The sequence below is a fragment of the Coenobita brevimanus genome, chromosome 87 (genome assembly GCF_032717465.1).
Source record: "Coenobita brevimanus isolate Jiangsu-jjx chromosome 87, ASM3271746v2, whole genome shotgun sequence".
NCBI lineage: Eukaryota > Metazoa > Arthropoda > Malacostraca > Decapoda > Coenobitidae > Coenobita > Coenobita brevimanus.
In genome coordinates, this window is record NC_137040.1 from 20,604,585 (window position 1) to 20,628,428 (window position 23,844).

A 23,844-nucleotide genomic window follows, 5' to 3' on the forward strand; every position below is an offset into this window, starting at 1 on the left:
TCCTCTCAAGTAACTCATTTCCACTGCTCTCACTCTTGACTTGTTCCCCTCTTGCAAGGTCCACGCCTCGCTTCCATACGTCAGGGTAGGGATCACAATACACATATATATATATATATATATATATATATATATATATATATATATATATACAGCAAGCACACCCCCAACGTGTGGGTTTCGTTCCTAACGTGGTGCGTTCGGTGCGAAACCGCGTAAGTTTTAACTACTCCTTATTTTGCTCCCTAGAACTCCTAAACGTGGTCTTTTGCTGTTACCTGCCATTGGTAATCAATATGAAGCAATTTAAGTGGTTAGAAGGTTTATTTAATGTTATAACTTACAAATACAGTACTGCACAGCAAAACTTCAATATACAAATACCTAAACACAAGGCAACATTCCGATGTCGAAACCAGTCGACTTCGGAATGTTGCCTCTTGTTTACGTATTTGTATGTCGATGTTTTGCTGTGCAGTACTGTATTTGTAAGTTATAACATTAAATAAACCTTCTAACCACTTAAAGTGCTTCATATTGATTACCAATGGCAGATAACAGCAAAATACCACGTTTAGGGAGTCTAGGGAGCAAAATGGTTTCTGGACTATTCGCTGTCAAGCCAGTTCGCCGTCACAACAATAACAAGACAACATAGACTTTGATGGATCCCCCTGAAATATAGTTATTAAAGTATTGATTAACTAATATTAAGTATATTTATAAAAGTATTGATTAATTAATATATTTACAGAATGACGGGGAATCATACAGGGTGCGAATTGTCCTGATGGGGAATCGTTCATTGTTTGACGGGGAATTGACATGATGGCGAACTGTCTTGGAATCTACCGATCATGTGTAATCTATAACTGATTACAAGGCTTTATTTAATGCTTTAACTTTCTTTAAGTGCTTTAACTTACAAGTGCATACCAGAATAGTAAATATTTAACTAACAAATACAGTACTGTGGAAAAGTAGTACAGCAAATATTTAACAAACAAATAAAAAAGGTAATATTCTGACGCCTATCAGAAAACTGGTTATAAGAATTTATTTCTTGCTTGAACGTCATTTAATAATACTTTAACCTGCACATAAACTTACCAGAACAGTACTGTAAATATTTAACTTATAAATACAGCACTGAGGAAAAGCAGTACAGTGAATCACATCACGTGATCAAAACAAACCGTGCGTGCTGAGCTGATGTTTGAGGATTTGGCCTATCAAAGGCCTCTCGCGTAAATATATAGTTTTCGTAATGGTTCTTTAATCTTACGTTATCTTATACATATCCCAGCACTAACCGTGTATAATTGCGAGCGCGTTCGGCGAGAATGTGTTCCGGGCGAGTTTACTGTATATATATATATATATATATATATATATATATATATATATATATATATATATATATATATATATATATATACAGTATGGAGCCTCTGTGGTACAGTGGTAGAGTGTGCGTTTTGTACACGGGTGAGCCAGGGTTCGTGTCCCGCCAGGGTAATAAACTTTGGGAATGTTCACCTGGCCATGTACTGCATTGGCGGACACCAGGGGTGCTGTGGTTGAACCAGTGTCGCTTACTATAAAGTATGCTTGCACCAAGTCGGCTTGCGCGGGCCGATTATACTTGGTTCACAGACTACACACATCCAAAGCCACTCCAACACTACAATTACACTAACAAGCGCTTCTCACCCTACATACAAAATCTACCAGACAGCCTAAGCCACTTGGTAGAGATACATTGGCTGTATCATCCCGACTTTGGTCGAGATAGGCCGGTCCTGCAGTGGATACTCAAACGGCTGATGATGATGATAATGATGATGATATACAGTATATATATATATATATATATATCTCATCTCATCAGCCGTTTGAGTCTCCACTGCAGGACCAGCCTATCCCGACCAAAGTTGGGACGATACAGCCAATGTATCTCTACCAAGTGGCTTAGGCTGTCTGGTAGAGATTGTACGCAGAGTGAGAAGTGCTTGTAAGTGTAACTGTAGTGTTGAAGTGGCTTTGGATGTGTGTGTAGTCTGTGAACCAAGTGTAATCGGCCCGCGCAAGCCGACTGGGTGCAAGCTTACTTTATAGTAAGCGACACTGGTTCAACCACAGCACCCCTGGTGTCCGCCAATGCAGTACGTGGCCGGGTGAACACTCCCAAAGTTTATTACCCTGGTGGGGCGCAAACCCTTGCTCACCCGTGTATGAAACGCACACTTTACCACTGTACCACAGAGGCTCCATATATATATATACTGTATATATATATGTATGTATATATATATATATATATATATATATATATATATGTACTGTATATGTATATATATATAGAGAGAGAGAGAGAGAGAGAGAGAGAGATCATATATTCATTCTTAGATCTTCAGTGGAAAAGTTTCTAGAGAAGGGAAAGAAGTTGTATGCGGCTTTCGTGGATTTGGAGAAAGCATATGACAGGGTGGATAGACAAGGATTGTGGAAAGTGTTAAGAATATATGGAGTAGATGGGAAGTTGTTGAATGCTGTGAAGAGTATGTACGATGGTGCGAAGGCTGCAGTGCGTGTGGATGGTGAACTAAGTGAATTTTTCTCTTTGAAAGTTGGGTTGAAATAGGGATGTGTCATGTCTCCATGGTTGTTCAATCTGTACATGGATGGGGTAATAAAAGAGGTACAAGGTATGGTAGTGGATGTTGGAGTGGCCCTGGTGAGAGAGGATAGTGTTTGGAAACTCCCTGTACTGTTGTTTGCAGATGATACTGTGTTGTTGAGTGAAGACGAAGGGGAGCTGCAAGGCTTGGTGGATGAGTTTGAGAGAGTGTGTAAGAAACGGAATCTAAAGGTGAATGTAGGGAAGAGTAAAGTGATGGTCTTTGAGAGAGGTGAAGTCAGTGAATGTACAGCGAGGTTGGATGGTGAGGAATTGGAAAATGTGAGTACATTTAAGTACTTGGGTAGTGTGATGAGTAAGGATGGAGGTTTGGAGGGTGAAGTGCTTGAAAGGGTACAGCAGGGAAGAAAGGTTGCTGGTTCTTTGAAAGCAGTGATAAGAAACAGGGAAGTGAGCATGGAAGTGAAAAAGTTACTACATGACAGTATTGTGATACCAACTCTAACGTACGGAAGTGAAGCTTGGACGTTGTTGGAAGGACACAAGTCAAGAGTGAGAGCAGTGGAAATGAGTTATTTAAGAGGAGCCTGTAGAGTCACATGGAGAGACAGGGTGACGAATGAGGATATAAAGGAGCGTTGTGGTGTGGATGTGGATGTGATAAGAAGCGTTAGGAGGAACACACTGAGGTGGTTTGGCCATGTGGAGAGGATGGAGGGTGAAAGACTGACGAAGAGAGTGTATGTGAGTGAGGTGGAGGGGGAAAGAGGGAGGGGGAGGCTGAGGATGAGATGGAGGGATGGGGTGTAGAGGTATATGAGAGAGGGGGGTGTGAGTTGGGAGCAGGGCAGTGAAATGGCGGGGGACAGGGCGACTTGGAGGCGATTTGTTTGTGGCCACCCCAAATGGGATTGAGGCATCTGGCAATAGACAGATAGATAGATATATATATAAATACAGTAATAACCAAAATGAAACTTAACAACTGAATCATTGTTCTGGCCAAGTTTCGATCTCAGGCTGTCACGCTCCATACGCATGCATGATACCAATGAGCCAAAGAGAGGATCACCACTTTGCCTCTAGGCAACACGGGCTTTTGTAGACCTCAGTACACTCTCACAATAGATCCAACTATTTTCTTCACCAATCATCTACGTCCATTCTCTCCATATGTTCAAACCATCGCAACACTCTATGTTCAACTCGATCAGCCATGTCGCACGTAACTCTGGTTTTCCTTCGCACTTCATCATTTCTCACTCGATCCATATGTGTCACTCCACACATACTCCTCAGACACCTCATCTCCATCACATTCAAATTCTTCCTCTCTACTACTCCCATATTCCATGTTTCAGACCCATATAATGCAGTCAGTTCCACTACACCCTCATACAGCCTTCTCTGTACATCCACTCTAAGCGAATGACACCTAAACACTTTTTCCATTCCTCCAAGCACCTTTCCCACTGCCTTCAATCTAAACTTCATCTCTACATCTATTCTTCCATCCATAGCAACATGTGACTCTAAATACTTAGAACACTCTACCTCCTCAAGCAATTCACCATTCAAAACTACTGTACATTCATCCTCCTACCATCTACCAACCTCGTACACTCCATTACTTTACTCTTATTCTCATTTACCCACAATTTCCTCTTTTCACACACCCTTCCAAACTCCTGTACCAACTGTCTCAATCTCTCCTCCAAAGAGAGAGAGAGAGAGAGAGAGAGAGAGAGAAAGTATGACAAGAAAGGGCTGGAAAAAAAAAAAAAAAAAATCATCTCAACTACTGTAATTCTTCTTCCTTTTTGTTTCACCACAACAGATTCTATTCTCTTTTCTCACTTTGCTATAAAATTTCCATGTCAGTTTTTTTACTGTACTGAGTAGCGTTCCTTCAGAGGCTGGAGGGTTTGGTGGGTGGGGGAGAGCCTTTTTCTTTGTTATTCTTGTCTTACTTTAACAGTCACACTCTGGTAGATGCCGCCTAGCATGGGCCAACTGGCGTACTGAAGCTATCCTATCAACTAATGTCCTTTTCTTAATAAATACTCCAACATGCTTGCATACATCAACTGTGGTTGCCTAGTGGTGGCTCTCATGCAGCTTGATTTCTAACTACCTCCTGTTCAGCCCCTTTACCCTGAGGTCACACTCTGTAACCTTGTCCCAGGTCTTTTTGTCTGCCTCATGCAATCTTACCTTTCTTGTTCACACCTTAACCTCAAAAAAGTTTATACCTTAAAAAAGTCTGCAAATCAAAAGTTGGTAAGTAAGGAAGTGACTACATGTACTGTATATACATAAAATTCCACAGACCAGACTCATGGGAGCAACGGATGGCCAGATGACGCGCTGGTTAGGCTCATACATGGGGTTGAGGTAGCGTGGTAGAACCTCTGGCCGGTTGACATATGACCACAGGCTAGTGGTCCGTTCTGGGGCTCCCATTGCCCGACGCTCACCCTCATTGTTGCCCAGGAATGTACCTGTATGGGTACATTATCATCAACAGCAGCAGCAGCATCAATACCTGTACTATTTTTATCAAGGTTATTATCTATATCCCGTGGCATGTGGTGGAGCTCACCGTCCACTCACTCGATGTAGTGCTGCCCTCAGGTTACTGCCCTTTCCTCTCTTCCTTCCTTCCTTCCTCTTCTGTCTTTACTTCATCCTTTCCTCTTTCATCTGCCTACGGGTGACTTTACAGTCTCTTCTTTCTTTCTTTCTTTCTTTCCTTCATTCTTTTCTCTTCTTCTGCCTGTGGGTGACTCTACACTGAATGACAAGCCAAATGGTTTCTTGTACACCAAGAAACCATTAACTATGCTGAGTGGTAACCATATAACCAAATTATGATGCCTGACGGTTTAGTGGGCAATTAAGGCACTCCAACTGGATTGAGCCTGCAGGTTTCTATCCAGGGGGTGGATGGGGTTTATTGCCCATGTACTGCCACTCAGGGATGAGTGAGGCTGGTAACTCTCATCTTAAATGTCAGGACCAACTTGCATAGTCCCGGACTCCTACACTCCTCATGGGACAACACAGGATTAGATTATGATGATCATTTTCACTATTATACTCATTATCACTTTAGCATCAAGGGCACTGTCATCATTATACAGTAGTCATCACTGTCATCATCATCATCCTCAACATCATCATTATCACCATCATCATCAACACATTCATATTCATATATATAATCAGTATAATCATCTTCAACACCATCATTGCTATCACTATGGTCATCATCATCATCATCATCATCATCATCATCTCCATTTTTATCACTGTTGTTGCTGTTGTAGTTTTTGTTGTAATAATTCAGTGGACTGCAGGCTGAAGTTTACCTTCCACAGCCCACCATCCTCCTTTCTGGGGATGAGGAGGGAGATTGGAGATATTTGTTCAGGGTCACTTCACAGGACACTCTTGACAGTTTCTCTTACTTTTCTGTTTTCCTTTTCTTAATCTTAAGACTTGCCTTCTTTTTTGAAACTGGCAAAATGAGTGACGATGACGATGATGTCCATCCATCCATCATCCAATCCTATGCCGCTCCATGAGAAGCATAGGAGCCTGGGGCTAGGCAAGTTGGTCCTAACATTTAAGACAAGAGTTACCAGCCTCACTCATCCCTGCGTGGCATTACGTGAGCAATAAACCCAAACAACCCCATGGATATGAACCTACACAGGTTTAATACAATTGGAGCGCCTTAATTACCCACTAAGCCACCAGGCACCATAATTTGGTTATATGGTTACCACCCAACATAGTAAATGGTTTCCTGGTGTACAGGAAACTATTTGGCTTGTCACTCAGTGTAGTGTTACCCATAGGTAGAAGGAAGAGGAAATAATGAAGAAAAAAAAAACAGAAAAGGGAGTGTAAAGTCACCCGTAGGCAGGAGGAAGAAGAAAGAATGAAGGAAAGAAAGACAAGAGGAAGGAAGGAAGGGAAGAAATACACCCACTAAAAAAATTATCAGCACTCTTTTTTTAGCATGATAAAATATGACACACCAGACGAGAGATCTGAAAACAAACTCTTGAGTTAATGTGTCAGGTTAGTATCCCAGATCTGCTGAGCTTTAGGCCCGTATTCACAGTGGCATTCTTGTCACTGCTGAGTCATTTGTTTTACTTATCACTGTGTTTACAGTACTTACAGTACTTAAAGGTTTTAAGTATTAACATAGTTTTCATAAAAGTTAAAAACATGGATGTTCATGTGTAATGTACAGAATAAATCACTATCTAAGAAGTGTTACAAAAGAACCCAAAGTCAAATATGAGCCCTCGGTGCAAGTACTTCGTCGTCGTAATCTGTAACTAGTAGCGTTAACATTTTGGAGTGGAAACAGCAAAATCTAGCATGCTGAAACATCATTTAGCACATTAGATATACAGTAAGAACTCATTATAATGGACTAACTGGAGCCAAAGCCATTCCAAAAAAAAAAGTAACAAAATTCTGATAAAAGCGACATCCAAACTTCCCCCTGCTAACCGGGACTTTTTCCGATATATCAAACATTAGTCTGGATTGCACCAACAGTTTTTAAACTGTTTTCACTACCATAGCAGTACCGTACTGTACTATCCTTTCACTACACTAATCAAACTGTATAATACTGTATACTGTATATAATAATACTGTACTGTACACTGATAAACATGTCTCTTATTTATCTTATTGTGGTGAACATAGCTGAGGTAGTCTGGCAGTCTGGACTGCTTCTGGCTATATCGGACTTTTTCCAATATATAGGAATTTAGTCCGGTAAGTGAAGTTAGCAGGGGAGTGAAAGATAAAAATGGTAGATTACTAGTGGAGAAGGGAGAAAAAGTGAGCAGATGGAGAGAACACTTTAAGGAATTGTTGAACGTGGAGGATGAAAGTAATGCGAGTGTAAGTGGCTGGGGAATGGCTGGAAGAAGGAGGGAGGTGAGAAGACAGGAAGAAATCAGTAGGATAGAAGTTGTGGAAGCAATGAAGAAAGTTAAATCAGGGAAAGCCTCAGGAATTGATGGAGTGTGTGGTGAAATGCTGAAGCATGGGGGAGAGATAGTAGTAGAATGGATGTGGAAGATGTGCAGATTGGCCTGGGAGGAAGGTAGAGTCCCGGAGGATTGGAAGTCAGGTATAATTATTCCCTTGAACAAAGGAAAAGGGGAAAAAGAAGTGTGTGGTAATCATAGGGGCATTTGTCTTCTTAGTATAATAGGAAAAGTATATGGTAGGATACTTATTGACAGAGTTAGAGAAAGAACAGAGAAATTAGTTGGAGAAGAACAGGGAGGCTTTAGGAAGGGAAGAGGTTGTGTAGATCAGATATTCATTCTCAGATCTTTAGTGGAAAAGTTTCTAGAGAAGGGAAAGAAGTTGTATGCGGCTTTCATGGATTTGGAGAAAGCATATGACAGGGTGGATAGACTAGGATTGTGGAAAGTGTTAAGATTATATGGAATAGAGGGGAAGTTGTTGAATGCTGTGAAGAGTATGTACGATGGTGCGAAGGCTGCAGTGCGTGTGGATGGTGAACTAAGTGAATTTTTCTCTTTGAAAGTTGGGTTGAAACAGGGATGTGTCATGTCTCCATGGTTGTTCAATCTGTACATGGATGGGGTAATAAAAGTGGTACAAGGTAGGGTAGTGGATGTTGGAGTGGCCCTGGTGAGAGAGGATAGTGTTTGGAAACTCCCTGTACTGTTGTTTGCAGATGATACCGTGTTGTTGAGTGAAGACGAAGGGGAGCTGCAAGGCTTGGTGGATGAGTTTGAGAGAGTGTGTAAGAAACGGAATCTAAAGGTGAATGTAGGGAAGAGTAAAGTGATGGTCTTTGAGAGAGGTGAAGTCAGTGAATGTACAGCGAGGTTGGATGGTGAGGAATTGGAAAATGTGAGTACATTTAAGTACTTGGGTAGTGTGATGAGTAAGGATGGAGGTTTGGAGGGTGAAGTGCTTGAAAGGGTACAGCAGGGAAGAAAGGTTGCTGGTTCTTTGAAAGCAGTGATAAGAAACAGGGAAGTGAGCATGGAAGTGAAAAAGTTACTACATGACAGTATTGTGATACCAACTCTAACGTACGGAAGTGAAGCTTGGACGTTGTTGGAAGGACACAAGTCAAGAGTGAGAGCCGTGGAAATGAGTTATTTAAGAGGAGCCTGTGGAGTCACATGGAGAGACAGGCTGACGAATGAGGATATAAAGGAGCGTTGTGGTGTTGATGTGGATGTGATAGGAAGCGTTAGGAGGAACACACTGAGGTGGTTTGGCCATGTGGAGAGGATGGAGGGTCAAAGACTGACGAAGAGAGTGTATGTGAGTGAGGTGGAGGGGGAAAGAGGGAGGGGGAGGCTGAGGATGAGATGGAGAGATGGGGTGGAGAGGTATATGAGAGAGGGGGGTGTGAGTTGGGAGCAGGGGAGTGAAATGGCGGGGGACAGGGCGACTTGGAGGCGATTTGTTTGTGGCCACTCCAAACGGGATTGAGGCGTCTGGCAATAGATAGATAGATAGATAGTCCGGTAAGAAGATGAATACAGATTTGAATGGTGAGTTGTGTGAGGAGGTAGAGCGTTTTAAGTGTTTAGGGTCACATGTTGCTGTGGATGGAAGAAAAGATGCAGAAGTGAAGTTTAGAATGAATAAAGTAGGAAAGGTGCTGGGAGGAATGAAAAAAGTGTTTAGATGTTGTTCGCTCAGAATGGATGTAAAGAAAAGGCTGTATGAGGGTGCTGTGGTACTAACTGTGCTATGAATGATAACTAACCTTTCTCTCTCTCATCACTTTACTCTTCCCTACATTCACCTTTAGATTCCGTTTCTTACACACTCTCTCAAACTCATCCACCAAGCCTTGCAGCTCCCCTTCGTCTTCACTCAACAACACGGTATCATCTGCAAACAACAGTACAGGGAGTTTCCAAACACTATCCTCTCTCACCAGGGCCACTCCAACATCCACTACCCTACCTTGTACCACTTTTATTACCCCATCCATGTACAGATTGAACAACCATGGAGACATGACACATGAGAGCCGTGGAAATGAGTTATTTAAGAGGAGCCTGTGGAGTCACATGGAGAGACAGGCTGACGAATGAGGATATAAAGGAGCGTTGTGGTGTTGATGTGGATGTGATAGGAAGCGTTAGGAGGAACACACTGAGGTGGTTTGGCCATGTGGAGAGGATGGAGGGTCAAAGACTGACGAAGAGAGTGTATGTGAGTGAGGTGGAGGGGGAAAGAGGGAGGGGGAGGCTGAGGATGAGATGGAGAGATGGGGTGGAGAGGTATATGAGAGAGGGGGGTGTGAGTTGGGAGCAGGGGAGTGAAATGGCGGGGGACAGGGCGACTTGGAGGCGATTTGTTTGTGGCCACTCCAAACGGGATTGAGGCGTCTGGCAATAGATAGATAGATAGATAGTCCGGTAAGAAGATGAATACAGATTTGAATGGTGAGTTGTGTGAGGAGGTAGAGCGTTTTAAGTGTTTAGGGTCACATGTTGCTGTGGATGGAAGAAAAGATGCAGAAGTGAAGTTTAGAATGAATAAAGTAGGAAAGGTGCTGGGAGGAATGAAAAAAGTGTTTAGATGTTGTTCGCTCAGAATGGATGTAAAGAAAAGGCTGTATGAGGGTGCTGTGGGGCTGAAACATGGAATATGGGTGTAGCAGAGAGGAAAAGTTTGAATGTAATGGAGATGAGGTGTCTGAGGAGTACGTGTGGAGTGATGCGTATGGATCGAGTGAGAAATGATGAAGTGCGAAGGAGAACTGGAGTTATTCGGGATATGGCTGATCGAGTTGAGCAAAGGGTGTCCTGCGATGGTTTGGGCATAAGGAGAGAATGAAAAATGAGCGATTGGTGAAAAAGATGGCTAGGTCTGATGTGAGAGGTGTAAGGCTGAGAGGAAGACCATGAATAGGATGGATGGACAGTGTGAAGAGAGCGTTGGATGTGAGAGGGATGTCTGTTGAGCAAGGAAGAGTGGCAATGCGTGATAGAAATGAATGGAGAGAAATAGTGAATGAATAAATGATGACGCAGCCCTGAGATGATATTCTCCCTCATTTGTCTGATCAGCTGATCAGGTCAGGTGCGGGTAAGGGGATGGGTCTATTATGATGTGGCAGGGGTAAAATAGCTCTATTGTTGGGCCCTGCTGAAGATGGCACTGATTGCACTGCGCAGTTGACCCTCGTGCAGAGTGGTGTGGTGAGGATCTGTCCCTTCTCCCCTTTGGGTCTAAGACGCGAATGAATGTGTTTGAGTGGATGAGTAAATTGGGAGTGTGTCGTCCTGTCTCGGCTACCTCCCCTTCCTTTGGGGAAGCAGCCTAGGTATATAGTTAGACTGATAGCTCCTCGATTCCGATAAAAGCGAATTCCGGTCCACTGAAGTCTGTTACATCGAGGTTTTACTAAATATATATATATATATATATATATATATACATACAGTAATACCCAAAATTAAGGTGTCTGGCAATAAACAGACAGATAGAATACCCTGATATACAATACCCCTAGATGCGATACTCCAGCTTAGCAATGGAGGTACAAATACCACCACGCCCCGTTACTCGATGGCAGAACCCCGGTTTAAAGATGGGCCCTCTGACGTCGCAACCACAGGCAACAGGCTGAAATTTTGAATGACGTGCGTTCTCACGGCCAGCTGTTCCTGCCCGCCTCCCAGGTTGCGCAGAAACACTTGTGCAGGCCCCACAGCCATCGATTACCCCACGCTAACCCATGTCGTTCTTCTCGCACTGGCCATCTATATGCTCGCCCATCACGCATTGTATTGCATCACCGACATTACGCAAGCTGCTATCATAGTGCATCCTAACTGTGTACAAGCAGTGCCATGAGTAGAGCAGTGATACTAAACGTGTGTGGAGTGCGATACTGTGTGATTTTTTGCCCAAATTAGTGCGATAATGTCTGGTAAGGGTGCTGCACATGGTGGGGCTAGTGGTGGTGCTAGTGGAGTCCCTAGTCGGGGTGGTAAGTGGCCTGCTAGTGTTGGTGCTGATGATGTTCCCGCAAAGCGTGTGCATAAGACTGTGTCATTAGAAGCTAAACTAGAAATTCTTAAGCACCACGACAAAGACGAAGCTACATGAGCTATCGCATCGGTTCTCCACCTAGCCCAGTCGACTGTCTCCATCATCATCAAGAAGAAGGAGGCCATTACGGCTGCTGCTGGGGAGGTTGCAACCTTATCCGCCCCCTGTATCATCCACCAGTGAAAGCCTGTGATGAAGAAGCTGGAGCAGATGCTGCGCATGTGGCTGGAGGATCAGAACCGGCGCACGGCACCCATGAGCCAGGCTATTATTTGCACTAAGGCTCTCTCTCTCTGGGGGGAAATCAAGGTGAGGAGGGATCTTGATGATAGAAAGACCTTCAAGGTGAGCCATGGGTGTGTAAAAGAGGTATGCCTCATGGGAGAATTTGGCAAACAGATTTCTCGTGGTAGTAAACAGTACGCCTAGCCACCCTTCCGCAATGAAGGAATGGGCCAGCAACATAGAGGTGGTGTTATTGCCCCCCAACACCACATGCTTGCTGCAGCCAATGGACCAAGGGGTGATCACTGCTTTCAGAGCTTATTACCTCCCCTGCACTATGCAGCAGTTGGTGAGGGCCTGTGACAATGATGACAGGACAACAGTGCAGCAGTTCTGGAAGGGCTACAATATATATCCACGCCCTAGAGAATATCACTGCAGCATGGCGTGAGGTTAGCCAGACCACCATGAACGGTGTGGCGGAAGCCGTGGCCAGAGTGCGTCCACTCCTTCACCGGCTTCCCCGAGGGCATGAAAGCTCCACCTGTGCAGCATGTGCGCCAGGACTTTGTGCAATTATCGCATGCGGCTGGCTTCAGGGAAGTCGAAGAGGATGATGTGGAGGAGGTTCTCGAGAGCCACAGGGAGGAGCTCAGCAATGAGGAAATCCAGTGGGCGCACGAGGAAGTAAAGGAGGAGGAGGACATCCCTGAAGTGCGAACTCTCAATATAACAATCCTGTGGGAGATGCTAACGAAGCTGGATGAGATTATTGTGCTTATGCGCACGCAAGACCCTCTCCCAGGAAAAAGCAGGAACGCAGCTGATCGGCTCGAGGAGGGCATAAAGGTGTATAGGATGATGCTGGAGGACAAGAGGGTAGCCAGGCAGACTACAATCACTGACTTCTTCAAACAGGCCCCCATCACGCCAGCAAGTCACAATGGATCTCCCCAGCCCTCGATGAGCAGAGCATCCCCCCAGCCTTCAACCAGCAGAGGATCTCCCCAGCCTTCAACCAACAGAGCATCTCCCCATCCCCAACCTTCAACCAGCAAAGAAACACCCAGGCTCTGCTCCTGCCAAGGACGTGCTTGGCCCATAGTGCTGGACCTAACCTCCAGCTGATCCCTGTCTCCCATGTCACCTGTGTCTCCACTCAGGCACTCTGTCACTCCATTGCTGCCTTCCTTGCCCCGGGCTCCATCTCCCACACCACCTCAGCCACTGTCTCTCTCTCCCTCGCCATGACATGAGCCACCGCAACTGACTCCATCGCTACCTCATCATTCATCACAGCAGTCTCCCTCGCCATCTCACCGGTCATTGCAGCTGTCTCCCTCACCACCTCAGCCACTGTCTCTGTCTCCCCCACTACAACATGAGCCACAGCAACTGACTCCATCACTACCTCATCATTCATTGTAGCAGTCTCCTTCGCCATCTCACAGGTCATCGCAGCTGTCTCCCTCACCACCTCCTCTGTTATCGCATCGCACTCCATTGCCACCCCATCGCACCTCATCACCACTGCCTGAGCCATCGCATCGCACCCCATCGCCACCACCTGAGCTATCGCATGACATCCCATCGCCACAGCCTGCCTCATCGCATCGCATTCCATCGCCACCCCGAGCCAGTGCATTTGTCTCCTGCTACGACTACCCCACATTGCCAGGATTCCCACCCCCTTCTGACTCTCCCCTGGAGATGGGGTTTGAGGGTTTTGAGGAGGAGGATTGAGTGGTAGGGGACACCACATGTCCTCTAGCCTCGGGGAGGAGAACAAGGATAATGACCAGGACTGGACATGGACTATCAAGAAGTAAGTGATGAGAGGTGTTTGATATTTTCTAACCAATTCTTTATGATTTTCAGGCTTTATCTGTTGGTATCAGTGAGTTATTTACAGGTCTTAGGCTTAGGTTAGCTTCCTTGACAGCTGTTAGGCCATTTAGATTGCCGATAAACCTGATTTTGGGCTCATTCTGGTGGATTTTGGACTTGGTTTGGGGGGGAACCCAAGGCTTGTAAATGGTCAATATGGAACCCAAGGCTAGTAAATGGTCCCCATTGCTTTACATGTTAAAAGTACCCCGATATACGATACCTCACCTAACAATGGGGTTTTACCTAACCAATTAGATTGTTAAACTGGGGTTTGTCTATATATAGATATATATATATATATATATATATATATATATATATATATATATATATATATATATATATATATATATATATATATATATATATATATATATATATATATATATATATATATATATATATATATATATATATATATATATATATATATATATATATATATAGTATATATATATATATATATATATATATATATATATATATATATATATATATATATATATATATATATATATATATATATATATATATATATATATATATATATATATATATATATATATATATATATATATATATATATATATATATATATATATATATATATATATATATATATATATATATATATATCTATAAATAATCAGTACCCTCGCGTCCAACACGCGTTAGTCCAGCACGATTCGGGTCCAGCACGGAGAGCAATTAATTAGTAGTAACCCCTCCAATATCCGGATCAATAGAGCCATCGGTAGGTTCGGTTATTGGTTTTGTCCGGATATTGGGCCCCAGCTTATGGACTTGTACTTATGGACCCTAACTCAGAGAAACACCTATACAACTCCCTCTGGACATGCATAGCACCTATTTAACACCCAAATCACACCAATAAGGCACATAAATGACTGAAATAAATGCAAAAGAAACATAAAATGAGGGTTTAGAAGTATGTTCATACATTAATAAACATTCTGGTACTTTTGGACCCTAACCTAGCCTAACTCTGAAAAACACATTCCTACTGCACATGCATGAGGTAAGTATAGTATGGAAAAAAGTACAGTATGAAACACTCTGGTAAGTATAGTATGGAAAAAAGTACAATATGAAACATTCTGGCTAATTACAGCAAGTCCCTGGCCACCTCGATGAATAACCGCCTCCTCTCGGACTCTGACAGTAAGAACAATTTCCTGAAGCACTTGCAGTACACTCTTCCTGAAGTCTTGCACCGAACTTAGTCAATAACACACAGAAGTCTGTTCTCTTCACAGTGTTCACTTTAGTCCAAATAATGTTCCAGTTAAATTTAGTGTTGCACATTAACTTTTCCCAATCTTTTCAAAATTTCTAAAGCCAAAACAAAGAAGGTTAGTTACGTTAAATTTTGTTTCTACTGAGTCTTTTCTCTCATTTCGAAAACCTTAACACAACACACCGTTTTTTTCACTGCACAACACTCAAAATTCCCGTGTGGTCTAGTGGAGAAGTTCTTGCTGTTTATTCACTGTCAGAGTCCGACAGTATCACTGGCAGGCGACCAAGGGGTGCATCGGTGGGTCGTGGTGATGGCGTACCGACTACAGAAGACTCTGAGGAAAGCCGCAAACTCACATCGAGTGGTGACTCCACTGTAGCTGATGTGCTGGGCTGTGGCTCGGAGCATGAGGGCCTGTCTTGGGGAGGCAACGGAGTGGAACCAGGGCTTGGCACAGCAGGGGTCACGGGCCTGAAAAAGCTGTCAATCGTTGACTGACACAAGGACCGACGATTCTGGCGATTGATGATGCGCTGCCGGAAACCACGCACTTCCTCCACGAGTCCCAAGGGCCCCATCTCCCTGTCGCAGTCCGGGTGTTCCAGGTAGTCTAGGACGAACGCTAGATGTTCCCGGAGTGCGATCAGCTTGGGGATCGCTGGAGTAGTGTCCTGCTGAGAGGAGTCCGCATTATCATCGCCTTCATCGTCGGAATCTTCAAGTTTGGGACTGACACCAGCAACCGAAGACGCGATCTCGATATCAGACAACGTCTGATACCCAGGATCGCCCTCGTCGTTGTCCAACCACTCACGAACATCGTCCACATCAACATCGTCGCCGTGCGTACGTAGCCGTGCATGGAAGTCATCCACGTCAAACCCTAGAAAATCGTACTCCGAGAAGCAGACGAGACCAACCATTTTCAAGAGTTTTCACAGGGACTTCCTTCCATGCACTAGCCCAGTTGTACAGCGCAGACTTGATGTTGTAGCGGCGAAGGTTTTCCAAAGTCCGCTTGCCTCGAGTGTCACGTCCTTCCCTGCGCTCGTCCTCGTCCTCGAGAACAACCATCACCTCGTCCAGGAGCTTCCGACGGTACAGGCGCTTTGTTGCCACGATCACTCCTTGGTCCATGGGTTGAATGAGAGCAGTCGTATTAGGTGGCAGAAACATGCACCTAATACGGCCATTCTCAGCAACCAAGTCCTTGTCGCACGGGTGGGCAGGTGCATTGTCGAGGAGAAGGAGAGCCTTTACCTGGTCGCGAGGGATTCCTAGTGTCTTCGTCTGGTACTGGATGACCTCCTTGACGAAGTGACGGTGAAACCAGTCTTTGAAAATCACAGCTGTGAACCATGCTTTCAAAGAATGGTACCATACGACAGGAAGGACATCCATCACCCCACGAAGGCACCGAGGCTGGTTTGCACGGCCAACAATAACGGGCTTAAGCCGGTGCATGCCGTTAGCACTGGCACAACAAAAAGCAGATATCCGTTCCTTAGAAAGCTTGCGGCCAGGTACACGCTTCTCCGTCTCATCGGCTAGAGTGTTCGTTGGCACCGAGTGATAGAATAGGCCAGTTTCGTCTGCGTTATAGACTTGACCGAGAGTGAGGCCCTCCCTGTCGATCAAGCCTTTCACCTTGTGCCGAAATTCGTCAACTCCATCCTCGTCAGCGTCCAATGCTTCGCCATGTGCTTTACGGTTAGTAAGGCCATGTCGCAACTTGAACGCGAAGAGCCAACCCTCGGATGCCTTGAAGTCTAGGGCGTCGTGAAGCCTTGCAAACTTCTCAGCAGCAGCCTTCAGCTCCGTTCCACGTACCATCACACCAGCTGCACGTTGCTGTCGGTACCAAATCAACGTGGATCGGTCGATTTCTGCAAACTTGGGGGTAAACATAACCTTCCTTTCCACATTGCGTTTGCTTCTTGACGAGAAGTCAGCCGTGTACTGCATGAGTTTGTCTCGGGAACGTTTGATATCGAACAAAGTCGACCGGGCCAGGTTAAACTCGCGGAGAATGCGTGAAGAAGACCAACCCGCATCAACTTTCTCCAATATCTCCCGTTTCTTCTCCAGAGTCAACACCACTCTCTTCCTTTTCTCAGGTGGTGGGGCCATCATCACACACACTAAGAGGAGGGCAGAGAGCAGCAGGAGGCCTTGCAGCAAGTACGGCACCACCACAAAAGCAAGCACGTGGGCAGCCATTGCGAAGAGCGTAGGTCCAGTCGCGGTGAGAGACAGGCGGGAAGTGGGGAGGATGCATCGGCGCTCTATCGGACGTCGGAGGAATGACGAACCAAAACAATGCTCTCACGCGGCGCGCGCGGCAAGTTCAAATTACGGACAGCAAAAAATCGATTTTTTTAAATTTTTTTTTGGATTTTTGGACCATTTTGGGAATGTTTGATCCCAGGACGATAAGGTTCGGTTAGTGGGGATGTTCGGTTATTGGGCGTCCGGATAATAGAGTGATTACTGTATTTAATATGATTTAATTACTGCAACACAAGTGTGTTAGCATAACACGCACAGAGCTCCGAGAAGTGGGCGAAATCCGCAGAGTTCACTCTAGCACGATCACCCCTGGTCCAACATGGTCATACTGGACATTCCCATGATGATGATTGCCAATGAAAAACTTCTCATCAAGTAGCCTTCCCCGCCCGCTATCGTGACGTGATCGTGATGCCGCCCAATTAAAAACGCTTCTGGTGTCACTTGATGTTTTGTTTACATTTCTCCCGCCACAGCGCCACTCAGTCACATAATTGCATTGAAAGGTGCTTTTTTCTTGCTGCATTTTCTGCCCTTGTTACTGCATTTTACCCTGCTCACAATGCCTAGGAAGCCTTCTGAGAACCCCAAGAAGCGTCGGCACCTCCCTCAAGCCACCAAGCTAGAAAGCACTGAGAGGAAGAAGAAAAGGGAGAGGAAAGTTGACATTGCCAAGGCCTACGACATGAATGAAGTCAACGTGATCATAATAAAAAACTTAAGACAAGATCCTGGCAGCCGAAGGCTATCACACGGCACTTCATACCAGGTTTGCCGAGGATACGATGGTAAATCGGAACGGTAACGTGGTAAAATTGCCGACGATACCACGGGCATTTGGAATTCATCTGGATGGATTCCTGCCGACATACGACGGGGAAAACAGTGTGACCAAAACCCAGGCGACTCGACAGAGAATGTATCGTACTACAGCACTGAACATTTAGCCTGACACTGAATACATATTAATATTTTAGAATAAATATCAATCGTTTTGAAACCCTTCTCATCGCCGTGCGTGCCAGTTTATAAACAAAGTTGCTTCTCCTTATTCTCTACCGAGTCAGCGACAGCGATCACTTTCCACAGTCACGAGATGGGGCTCTGGCAACAGTGTGAGAAGCATGCACTTTCCCTAGGATTACAGTGCTAGGACAGGCAGAAGCAGGACCTTCCATGGCTGTGGACGAAGATAGTGATTCTGAGTGTGATTTCGAAGGATTTATGAGGGAGGTTTGATTTCGAAGGATTTATGAGGGAGGTTGAGGAGGAGCAACAGCCATTACCCTCTAGTGATGCCAGCAGCCATCCTCCGGGGACACAGTAGGACTAACTACAGCCTTGGATACCACCTTCCTTTCCCAGCAAGCCCACCAACACTATCCTAAAAGGTTAGTTATCATTCATAGCACAGTACCATTTATTATAATTACAATAGTACCAATATATGTATAGGTATATGGTAGGTATTTAGGGTGACTTTTCCGGGGGTTGCTGACATAATTCATTTTTCCCCATAAGCTTTATTGTTAGTCCAACACGTTTTTGGTCCAACAACTGACCTATGCATGACAATATTACCGTGCTGGATGCGAGGGTACTGTATATAGATATATATATAGATATATATATATATATATATTTATATATCATATCTCTCATCTCATCAGCCATTTGAGTGTCCACTGCAGGACCAGCCTATCCCTACTGAAGTGGGGACGATACAGTCAATGTATCTCTACCAAGTGGCTTAGGCTGTCTGGTAGAGATTGTATGTAGGGTTAGAAATGCTTGTAAGTGTAACTGTAGTGTTGGAGTGGCTTAGGATGTATGTGAAGTCTGTGAACCAAGTGTAATCGGCCCGAGCAAGCCGACTGGGTGAAAGCATACTTTCTAGTATGTGACACTGGTTCAACCACAGCACCCCTTATGTCCGCCAAGCAGTACGTGGCCAGAAGAACACTCCTAAAGTTTATCACCCTGGCAGGGCGTCAACCCTTGTTCTTCAGCGTACAAAAACGCACACTTTACCACCATACCGCAGAGGCTCCATAAAGTACATACATACATATACACACACACACACACACACACACACACACATATATATATATATATATATATATACAGTCAACCCTTGGCTATCACGAGTAATTGGTACCCTAGGCAACCAGCCATAGCCAAAATCGCGATAGCCATACTTAAGAACTAATGGGAAAAATTCTAATTGGTTCCCTGACCAACTTTACTCCAACCTTACCCTATTTTCACATCTCCACTAAAATACCTGGGATTACAAACCAATGCTGCAAATTAACAACAGTACAGTACATAAAGGTTATAAATAAAACAGAATTAACTGTAATAAGCCATTTTACTTAACATTTTTGGAGAGGATGAGGGGCTTGGGTGGTTTGAAGGGGTTCCGAGGCTGGGGTGGAGTATTACTGGCCACCCCTCCGACGTTCTATCTCATCTAGGAATTGATCAGCTTCATCAGGAGTCTGGAAGGGACCCTGAGCATAAGGCAGGTTCTTCCTCTTCCTCACTTGCCATCCTGGGTTAGCCGCGTTACGTGCACCAATGGTAGGAGGGTTGGATGGGGTATTGGTGGCCATTGTGGTTGAACAATAGGTCTTCACGGCTATAGCTGCTGTCGACTGGTAACGCTGACTCTCTCTGAACCTTGGCGGGAAGGATGGGTAGCTGTAACCATGTCTTGGGCCAATCAGCGCTCGGGTAGCCTGTGACGTCGCGCCAATCACGGCGCGAGTATACGCATGGGCGGAGCCCGCGCGATTTGAATGTTTCTGGCCGACCATCGTCCACGATAGCAGCATTTGAGGTCGCGATAAAGGTAATCGTGTTGCATTTCACCTGTCCGTGATAGCCATGAAACGCGATAGCAAAACCCGTGATAGCCAAGGGTTGACTGTATATATATATATATATATATATATATATATATATATATATTTATATATATAAAGAGGTATACCCTGGTTTAATGATGCAATTGGTTAGATAAAAACCTATCGTTAGGCGAGGTACCGTATATCGGGATTTTAACATGTAAAGTAATCGGACGTATTTTTCATCCTTGGGTTCCCCCAACCACGTCCTGAACCAACCCAAATGTGCCCAAAAACAAGTATAAAGCCAATCTAAATGGCATTAACAGCTGTAAAAGAAGCTAACCAAAGCCTAACATCTGTAAATAACTCACTAAAACCATCAAATAAAATCTGAAAAATGTCAAATATAAGTCTGGAAACAAACTTAGTAAACTGTACCCCAAAATGACAATGTTCACCCCACCTATGGCTAAAACACATTAAACTAAGTCTAAAAACTGTTTATAAATCAACCTAAGGACACACTTTTAATCTAAAATATCATCAAAATAGGTAGAGAAAAATAAAAACCCATCATTAAACCAGGGTTTGGCCATCGTTAGGTGGGGTATGGTGGTATTTCTACCCCCTTCGTTAGAAAGGGGTATCACATCTATGGGTATCATATATCGGGGTATTACTGTCTATGTATGTATGTATATATATATATATATATATATATATATATACAGTGCCAGGCAGGTGCGCAAACACTTGCGCAAAGTGCAATTGTGCACCCTTGCGCTCCGGTGATATCGTTTGTGCATTGCGCACCGCACGAGACCATGCACAATTATGCACTTGCGCACATGAAAAGGCAGGTGCGCAAGTGCAAACTTAGTTGCGCTTGCACAACTAAATTTGCGTTTGCGCACCTGCCTTGTGCACGTGCCCTGTGGATTGCGCACTGGGCAATCCAAGGGACATGTGGTCTTCCAGGGGACACGTGGTGGGAGCTTCCCGCATGGCTGGACAAGGGATGGGGGAGGCCGGGGTGGGTCGCGAGGGTGGGTTGGTGCTTGGTGGGGGGAGGCGGGAGGGAAGGGGGTAGTAGCATTAATATGCTTCAACAGATAATGTATTTTTAATATTTTTAAATCATTCTTATTACTAAATGATAATTCATTCATTCATTCATTCATTGCCAGACGCCATGTATCCCAAACGGGGTGGCCAAGGGCTTAGAATTAATTGTTTTACATGGAGGGGCACTAATCCTCCACCAACCCCACTTGACACGTAGGGATGCCAACAGCATCTGGTGTTCCTAGGCGGTCACCCATCCAAGTACTAACCAGACCCAACGTTGCTTAATATACATTATTTATTAAGATTAGCATATGCAATTCCTTACAAAAACCATTAAAACATTATTTAAATCAAATATCCACAGCCTAATACTTTATTAGGCTGTGGATATTTGATTTAAATACTCTGTTTTCATGATTTTTTATTTTTTGTAACGAATTACTTATGCTATTGTATATCTATATTGAATTATTAAATAAATTGTCTTGACAAGACAAGAGAGAGAGAGAGATAAAGAGCATTATTCTGAGGAAGAGAGAGAGAGAGAGAGAGAGAGAGAGAGAGAGAGAGAATAAATACGTTTCATGATTTTTTATTTTTTGTAATGAATTACATATGATATTGTATATCTATATTGAATTATTAAATAAATAGTCTTGACAAGACAAGAGAGAGAGAGAGAGAGATAAAGAGCATTATTCTGAGAGAGAGAGAGAGAGAGAGAGAGAGAGAGAGAGAATAAATACGTGGGAATGGCAAAGGAGCGTCCCTTTTGAGTGAGGAGAAAAGGCATAAACTTCGTCCCTCTTCTCTCTCTTATTCTCCAATCCTTCCCTCCTCTCTCTCTTATTCTCCATTCTCTCCCTCTTCTGTCGGAGAGAGAGACAGTTGATGATACAGTAATCAGAGTTGATGATACAGTAATCACGTGAACTTTGCCAATGCCTTGGTAAATAAAGGCTGTTTTTCCCGGACAATGACCTACTGTACCTCAGTCACCGTGGGTGGTGGGCAGGTTGCTACTTTAGTAAGTTATTTCATTATACCAATATATATTTTACAGTAATTCCCACAAATATATGCAAATGATTTGCGCTGGCACTTTGCAACACTGCACAAGGTAAATATTAGATTGCGCACTTGCGCAAATTACATATAATAGAATACATATAATAGAATACTCCCCCAGTATCCCTGCTTGTCGTACGAGGCGACTAAAAGGGTTGGTGGTGGGTTAGTGCCCCACCCCGTAAAAAGAACCAACTAAAAAAGCGAATAAAGCGCCTCGGACCCGGACGGACCATACGTTGACGACTAAGGAACGGACAAAGGACATTCTTAGGGTGGGAACATGGAATGTGAGAGGAGTGAATGATGAAGTGAAAGAGAGAGAGATTGTTCAGGTGCTTGAGGATGCAAAAGTGGATATATGTGGATTGACTGAAACTAAATGGAAAGGTGAAAGGGTGAGAGAATGGAAATATGGTGTAGGTATATGTGCAGGAGTCAGTGAGAATGAGAGGGCAAGAAAGGGAGTATGTCTGATGATAAGCAGGAAGTGGAAGGAGAATATAAGAGAGTATGGAACAGTGGGTGCAAGGATTGTATGGGTGAGGATGAAAGTAGGTATACAAGCATGGGCGACTGTATGTGTGTATGCTCCAACAGAGGATCGAGTGGCAAGAGTGAAAGATGAGTTTTGGGCGAGAGTAGAAGCATGTATGGACAAGTTTGAGAGGAGCGAGAGAGTGCTGTTGATTGGAGACATGAATGGCAAAGTTGGGAATGTACGAGTGGATGGAGTGGTTGGTCAGTGGGGTGTGCCAGCTGAAGTAGATGGGAATGGTAGTGCTTTGGTGGACATCTGTGCTTGTAAGGGGTTGGCAATAGCCAACACCTACTTTCGTCATAAGATGATCCACCGGTATACATGGAGAGTAATGAGGAGGATGGATGATGAACTTGTTGAACGAAAGGCAATGATAGACTACGTGTGTGTGGATGAGCGAATGAAAAGACAAGTGTTGGATGCAAGAGTGTGGAGAGGGTGGGGGAATGGAGTCTCGGACCATCACTTAGTGATGGCCAAGGTAAAGATGCAAAGAAAGTGGTTGAGGAGGCGAAGGGGAAGACAGGAGGAAGCAGCTCCTGTGAGAAGAGTGGAGAAATTGCAAGATAGTGAGAAAATGACAGAGTATAAGAGCATAGTGGAAGAAAGATTGGGAAGGTATGAGCTAGAGCAGATGGAAGGGGTGGAAGACGTATGTAAGATATTCATGGAAGAGATAGGCGCAACGTGTGAGGCAGTTTGTGGAGTGAGGAGGAGATGCAAGGGTGTGCAAGGGACAGCATGGTGGAATGATCAGGTAAAACGAGCTGTGGAACAAAAGAAGAAGGCATATAGTGAATGGTTGGCGAGTAGAGGTAGGGGAGAAGATGAGAGAGAGAAGAGAGAGGTATATGTGAGCTGGAGAAGGGAGGTTAAGAGACTGGTGAAGGAGAGTAAGAAGAAA

General features: G+C 44.3%; 1 protein-coding gene across 1 annotated transcript in view; it reads right to left on the minus strand.

The window, feature by feature from the left end:
- LOC145411011 (myotubularin-related protein 9) overlaps window positions 1-23,844 on the minus strand; it is a 408,122-nt gene that overhangs the window by 112,625 nt on the left and 271,653 nt on the right. Inside the window, exon 10 of the mRNA XM_080281074.1 lies at window positions 4,973-5,142. Coding sequence (XP_080137200.1) covers window positions 4,973-5,142 — 170 coding nt within the window. The remainder of the gene's footprint in view (window positions 1-4,972; window positions 5,143-23,844) is intronic.